General features: G+C 40.7%; 1 protein-coding gene across 1 annotated transcript in view; it reads right to left on the reverse strand.

The window, feature by feature from the left end:
- Window positions 1-26: 26 nt before the first annotated feature.
- PRTG (protogenin) overlaps window positions 27-7,786 on the reverse strand; it is a 49,855-nt gene continuing 42,095 nt past the window's right edge. The window contains exons 14-18 of the mRNA XM_009070987.1: window positions 6,729-6,911; window positions 5,416-5,536; window positions 4,373-4,538; window positions 3,028-3,132; window positions 27-1,908 (exon numbers count right to left, since the gene is read on the reverse strand). Coding sequence (XP_009069235.1) covers window positions 1,519-1,908; window positions 3,028-3,132; window positions 4,373-4,538; window positions 5,416-5,536; window positions 6,729-6,911 — 965 coding nt within the window. The 3' untranslated portion in view covers window positions 27-1,518. The remainder of the gene's footprint in view (window positions 1,909-3,027; window positions 3,133-4,372; window positions 4,539-5,415; window positions 5,537-6,728; window positions 6,912-7,786) is intronic.

Consider the following 7,786-nt stretch of genomic DNA (forward strand, 5'->3'; position numbering starts at 1 on the left):
AGCCTCCTCCCTGTCTCTCGCTCTCTCCTATTAAAAAACAAAACATGATACCCTGTCAGTTTGCTCCACGTTTCCGTGAGGCAGCTTAAAAGTAACAAACTGTTCCCTGAGTACAGGAAAAAACAACAACAAAACCAAAAAAAACCCCACTAGAATAATTTTTAAAGGAGGTAGTATAAAACAGGAATTGCATGGGTTTGAGGAAGTAACAGTACTCACCTCTTTCAACAGACTCTTCAACTAAAGCTCTGACTTCTTCATTTCTCATGGTAGCCTAATCAGAGTTCTAGATTGGCATATGGGTAAAGTCACTCCCTGAGCTAAATTTCCTGGCTAACAGCACAGTAGGTGAAGGCAAGGAGCAGGGCTGCATCCTAACAACAGCTCTGAGACATACCACAATGCTAGCAGTGCTTATCAGCACTCAAAGCTTGGTAAAAATGAACTATAAACTCAGGATGCAGTTTACTTAAAGTATCTAAGAAGCATTTAAGGCATCTTTCTGTACTCCAAAGCAACTTTATGAATACTAAAAAGGCATAAGGCAAATCAGTAATTTCATAATATATTATGCAAGGCACCATTGCTAAGAAGTACTGTGATACTGGAATACTCAGCATTATTGTCTATTCCACGACTCTCAGGCACAGCCAAACTGTTTGAAAATGCTGAGTACTTCTTCATTTTGCCATGCTTTTTAGCCTCAACTGTGAATAAAGGGACAATATTTGTCAGACTGTGGGGAATCCACCATGTCCCAGAGCCCTAAGGATATAGCATACATCCTGTCAGCAGTTGCTGGCACAAGTCTGTGGGGCAAAGGCACTGTCCTAGGCTTACTGGGGGTATAAGAAATCAAGAGGTACGAAAGATTTCATGTGGCTGGATATGTGGCTGCTCCCGTTTTCCCACTTGTTAACATCCTCTGTGTCAACCACATGAAATCATAACATTTTATACTCTGAGGTTTCCTTCTTTTTAAAGACAGAGCTTCAGCTAAACAATCTTGTTTATCAACCTATACAACTCCCTGATCACATACACACACACACACACACATTCTACACAAAACTGGGGGGGAGGGAAAAACAATAACCAAAAACAAAACCCCAAAAGAAAACAACACTACTAGGAAGTATCATCAGTTCCATAGCTGGGACCAACTAGAACACAAATGAGGTAAAGCAGTCGTCATTCAGAGTTCACCTCTCGGCAAACTGAGGTAGATAGTCAGCAAAAGGGCCAACAGCCTTCCCTTTGCTCCAGTGACATATTTTTAACTTTAGTCAGAAATCTTCACTGTCCTTTCACTTTTTTTGACCACTGAACATTCAAAATGAGTGAATTCTAAAAACCAAACCAAAATAAAGAAAAAAAAAACCAACCCAAAAACATTCAACAGAAATATGGATCACCTGCTAGGTTAGTCAGGCTTTCCACAATAAAACTTTGGCTCCCTGTTCATTGTCCTTCGAACAGACATACACTGTCAGAATGTCTGGCGTGGGCCCGAGGATGTCAGTTTTGCACTGCAGAGTGTATGTGGAGAGGTGAGGTAGGAGTCTGGTCAGTAGCAAACAGCAGAGGAGACTCTGTGCAGTCAGTCATGGCAGGGCTCATCATGTTGGGACCCAAGTCACTGCTCACGAAAGGGCTGGTGGTGGGAGGGGTGGCACTTGTCACAGAGGAGAGGTGGATCTCATCGTTGGACTCGTGAGAAAATCTTCCTGAGTCGCCAGTTTCGTGGCTTCCTTCACTGTTGGCCGAATGTTCTGTATCAGCAGCAATACTGAAGGGCACCTGGAAGTTTGCCTGCTGGCCAGGAGAGCCAGGGGAGTCATCCTCACTGATCAGCACAGTGGTGCCTGGCTGATACAGACACACTGCCTGCACAAATCTTCGCTGAGGCTACATAAAAAGCAGAGAGAAAAGGGTTGTTGAGCCTCTGAAAAGCTGAGCCATAAATTAGACTTTTACAGCATTTCCTGTTTCCTATTCCACCAGAGTGCTGCTAACAGCATTGCCTCAGAACAATCTGGGCTTTTCTGCAGGAGGTCAAAAAGAATTAAGCTCAAGTCTTGCCCATACTTTTCCATAAGAGATGAAATAATCCTTCTAGGTAAGCACAGCTAATCAAAAAATGTTTCACTGCAGAGACCTGAATGGTATTTTAAAAACACATTTGGTAGAGCTCTCTCCTGTCCCTTCATGCATATTCTGTAAGCATCACTACTGGGGTGATAGCAAATATTTTTCATAGAGAGGCATCAGAAATGCACAGCTCCTTCTGGAAATATTTTTGAATACAAATTTACAACACAGATATCAAAACTTTCTATTTCTTGAACGCACAATACAAGTTACAATGCAATAAACAGTAGTTAGACGTTCCATATGTGTGAATTTGCATGATAACATTCTGGATTTGGTTTAACACTTCAGTTTTAAACTGTCATTTTTCTCAACCAAAATGAAAATGTGTCCAGAGCAACAATTTCAGAAGCCAGACAGTTCTACTCAGATTCTCAATCTCCTCAGTACTTTGGGTATATCATTTAGTTTCCTGCTTTTGTTTCTCTTCAGCAAACAGAAGGTTTAGCTGTCGGGGTAAGAGAGGATTCTTTATATTTTACTATTATTTTTATTCATAAATATATATTTAATTTGTATTTATACTTATACAAAGCCACTGCAGATGTAGTACATGCAGTGCATAGACTCAGTAGACAGAAATCCTTTTGCTCACAGATAAAAGAGCAAAGGCAAGAAAACAATCAGTTAACTGCAGAGAGTTGGTCTCTGATGACTAAACAGTTATTGTGTCTGACAATACCTGCCAAAAAGTGAAATTTTTGTAAGATTTTACTATGAGATAGAACACCATCGACCTTAACACAACTGAAACTATCCAATTAAAACTCAGACCACTAATTATGCTTTTCCATAAACAGAAAATTACATATCTTCCTCTGTAAACACAGGGAACTACAGTATAGATTGTGCATATCTGCCCATTAGAGCAATTACCTCCTCAGTCTTCACCTTCTTAGTATCCTGGAAGAACAGCCACCTTTTCTTGCTGTTAGCCTTTGTGACAGGCCCATAGCTGTTAATAATCAGATCAGATCCTCCCTACAACAGAAGAAGATGCAGACATTTATTTAAATAAACTGAAAATAATTTTCTATTCCTGCCTATTGGCTCCATACTGAAACGAAGATGAATTACGTCTTAGTGTTAAGTCACATTTTTGTGGTCTGGTACTCATCTGTTTGAGACAAGTTAAGAACAGATCCACTAAATCTAGCAAGCCTTCTGTCCAGACCCAACAGCTATACTACTGCAGACACATAGCAAAATACTGTGGCTACTGCTCTTGTTCTAGTACTGTGAATATGACCATTCATAGACACAGTGTCTGTGCCTGTACTCTACACACACAGCAAAATACTGTGGCTACTGCTCTTGCTCTAGTACTGTGAATATGACCACTCATAGACACAGTGTCTGTGCCTGTACTGGGGTCCATTTCCATTTCCCAGCTCTTGCATATATCCTCAGGGAGCATGTCTGTTGAAGTGTGCAGTGTGAACAGAACAAACCTTAAATTAGTGTGTCTACATGTGAAAGGAAGGCCACTCAGCAAAATACTGTGGCTACTGCTCTTGCTCTAGTACTGTGAATATGACCACTCATAGACACAGTGTCTGTGCCTGTACTGGGGTCCATTTCCATTTCCCAGCTCTTGCATATATCCTCAGGGAGCATGTCTGTTGAAGTGTGCAGTGTGAACAGAACAAACCTTAAATTAGTGTGTCTACATGTGAAAGGAAGGCCACTGTGGTTTTGTCACACTGGACTCCTGGGCTTAAGATCCTACACAGCCCACTGGTACATTGTTCCATCTAGACTAATTTATAATTTGGCCAAATATGAGTTAATAAACTGTAACATTATCTTGCCAGTAAATATACAAAAAATAATATTTTCTTTAATGCATGCTTAGTGTCATACTTAACTAGATGTGCACAGGCACTTACAGAACCAGGTGCTGACAAAGACTCTCCCTTATCTCCTTGGCCTAGCAGAGGCCACTGAACAGCCCCTAACCCTTTGATGCTGTGCCAGAGCCAAACACTGCAATCTGCAGAGTACAGTGTAAGACAAGTGTACTGAACCAGATCTCTAGCTGAACTTTCAGATAAGTCTTGAAAATTTGAGCCTGGATTGCCAAACTTGTGCTTGTCCCATTAAAAAAACCCTCCTGGGGGTTTGTAGTGTACATATTTTACTTTTGATAAGGACTCTGATGTTAGAGCAGTGAATTCTAAAGGAAGATTTCTGCTTCGGGAGCAAGCAAAGCTCACAGTACCTTAGCATCGATGAAGCTGTTTCCCACTATCATTGGCAATAAGGATTCTTCATTCTCTGCAATTCCTTCAATATTCTTCTCCACCTCATTAGCACTGGCTAATGAGATGCTGGTATGTGACAGCTGGTCAGTGCTTTGCTGCACAGGCTTAGGAGCAGATGTTTTCCTATACAATGTTAAGCAGGAAAAAAATTGACCCACAGGAATAAAATACAAAAAAAAACCCCAAGGATAAACTTCAAAGCTATTATTAATCAAGTAATACTGGTATATTCTTGGCATTTACATTTTGTTATATGATACTCCTAACTCCCATGGAATTTAAATGTTATTGCTTGCGATAAAAATAACATCTGCTTCCAGTTAATCATACACAGTAGGCTACAAGCTTGTGCACAGACAGGAATTGTCATGATTAGTAATATTACTTGGAGGAAGTAACCACTAATGATATTAAGACCTTTCTACCATGCTACACAGAGACTGTCTCCCAATCCATATTTTTCCTGCATGTATGCTAAAAAAGCCCTTGTTACTGAAATACACTTCCAGAAGGTTTTTAAATTTATTATTTCAAGGAACTTCTATTTGTTCTGATCCCAAAGCTTTGGGTGGAGTCATGGATCTGCTTTAGAAACTGCATCATGGAACTGCTTTATGTCAGATTTCCTCTTGTCCAGCAACACCCCGGGGGTTAAAGCCTTGCAAACCTGGTCTGGACAGGCTGGAGGGTTAAGCAGGAGGAGCAGATGATGGAAAGCAGCATGCTTATCTGACTCAAAATGGGGGGTTCATTTGGAAACATGCCTCATACTTAGTTGTCAAAGCACCACCACTGACTCACTCTGTGGGTTCTTCCTCCTTTTCATTGGAGAAGGGGCTCAGGTAGAGTAGGAAGAGCCAACAAAGTGCTTTGTTTCCACTGCTGGTAGAAACAGGTGAAGAGACAGAGTACTTCAGAGAACTTAGCACTCTTGGAGGAGAAGGCATGTCCCAAGAATGAATGCATTGAAAAAGCTCAATCTTCAAGAGTAAAAACATACCTGGCTTTACTGCGATAAATTAAGATCAGGATGCAGATAAGGATGCAGGTCAAGGCTATGCAAACCCCAACAACAATGCCAGTCATTGATTTCTGGTCCAGATGGTAATAGTCTGAATAAGCTATATCAAAAAAGAACATAGATAGGCTCAGTAAGTAAGAAGAGTTAACCCCTGCTCCCTGTTAGGAAATTAATAGGGTTACAGTCACAACCACAGTGACAAATGCTTTCTCATAAGATTTCCAGGCCTTCTCTGTCATACATTTTGACACTTTTGAAAATAAAATTTGTAGACTAAATAGGAGTGTCTGATCAGTGCAGTCCTGGTGTGGGAGGGGAGGAAGGGACTGCCCCACACCACAGCCTTTTTGGAGACCTACAATATGGAGCAGAAGAGCTCCCCAATCCTTTCCTTACAGGGTGCCAACAGGCAATTAAAGGAAAAGGCTTGGAGTATTCCAGCCACTGTAACCTAGGAGGGATCACTTTGGTTTATGCTTTGACATATGTATATTAACCTAATCCAGAGGGTATGACTCTATTTGCTTACTCAAGCCTAAAATACAACTGAATTCCAAGAAGGTAGAAAAACTGAGCAAGAAAAATCCCTGTGTTTTAATCTTAATTCAATGTGTAGCAACAAGGAGAGGTTAAAAGGTTCAGGTACCTGAATAATTACTAACGCTCATCTCCCCAGATACCTTTAAAATATGCAAGTCACCAAGATAAATCCCATTCTATGTCAGACAAAGAATGTGTTCTTCCATTCTTATATTAGAAACCACTGATGTTACCTTAATTTCCACACAGTTTTCCCCAAAGAGCTGCAGGTGGGGCTGACTTCTTTGGTGAAAATACACACTGGTGTATCACTGACTGGCAGTTTGATTTGGACTGCTGAAAAACCAGGAACTAGCAAGTTTCAAAAGATTTGAGATGCCATCTTATCTCTGCTGGGCTATCTGGTTCTAATGGACTCAGTGCTACTGGTGTCTCAAGCCAGAGAATTGACTTAAAGGAAATGCTTTAGAAGAGTGGCTGCAAGCTGATTCTGATATAAAATTCAAAACAGTTATGTATTCTCATTTGAAAGTCAAGCTTCCAACTTCTGAGCAAGAGAATTAAACCAGTTCTGAGCTGAACTGACATAAAAATCTCAAAATAGCTGCATTTAAAAGAAGAAAATGCCACACGGTTAGGACTGCCTCACATAGCACACAATGCTTTACCCAGACAGTGCTTACAAGCTAAAACAAACAGGGATCTTTTCCCCCAGTACTTGTGACAGCAGTAATCAAAACATTGCTACTGACTTGTGGAATCTCCTGAATCCAAGCGTTTAGGTCTCTGATTAGACTCTGATGTCTCTTTTGGCAGGACAGCGAGTTCCACTGCGTTTGAGAAGGGTCCTTCTCCCACTTCATTGGAGGCTGCTATTTTAACCAGGTAGATGTTTCCTGCTACAAGGTTTTCCAGCAAAGCCATGGTCATTGCTCCTATGAAAAGATTTGATAGACAGTTCCAGTTAGACAAAACCTGTGGGAACAGACTGAGGTTTAGACATTGGGACATACACTTTCTTTCCAGTGCCACCTCCAAATCTTGTTTAAGGACTGTGATCACTTTGATACATTCTAACCTGCATATACAAGGTAAAGAAAAAACACTGGGTTTGCCTTTTTGTCCTTCTGCCCTTTCTCTCCATACTGCTTGAACACTCACACTGTGAAGTGCCACTAGAGTTCAAAACCAAGGATCAAGCACTGGCTATGACACACTAATCCCAAATCTAGCACTAGCTGCACTTCAGTGTGATAGTGTTTATGCTGTGATTGTATCCATGAGGAGAAGCACCAAGCATTAACCAGACTCTCAGGCAGTGAAAGCAGAATGTTAGACCTCTCATACACTGACATATGCCTCTCATCGATCCCCTGTACCATGAATGGGAATACAAAGTGTTGTAACAAAAGAATTCAGGTTCAGTTTATCAATTTTCAGGCCTAGTTGGTTAAATGAACAGGACAGCTTTGCAAGACTACATTACACCACGATTTTAAAATAAAATTAAACCCTATTTAGACCTGTGTAGGCTTCCTTGATTACTGTGTATCTAAGCTGTGTTACTAAGAATATTACAGAAAATGTCTTTTTCACATGCTAAGGATTCATTTCCTGAAGTCCCTGAAGGCAGGAAAAAAAAGATTAAGAACATCAATAGGATTCACTTGCATTGTCCTTAGACAGGCAAAACTCTTCTCAAAGTCAATGAGAGCTTTGCCTGTCCAGGGACTGCAGGCTACTGCTTAGAATTCCAATTCCTTTCTAAAATGCCTGTGTTTCTTGCTACCATAGAAATAGATTGCATTTC

Source organism: Acanthisitta chloris, unplaced genomic scaffold, assembly GCF_000695815.1.
Source record: "Acanthisitta chloris isolate BGI_N310 unplaced genomic scaffold, ASM69581v1 scaffold14833, whole genome shotgun sequence".
Taxonomy (NCBI): Eukaryota; Metazoa; Chordata; class Aves; order Passeriformes; family Acanthisittidae; genus Acanthisitta; species Acanthisitta chloris.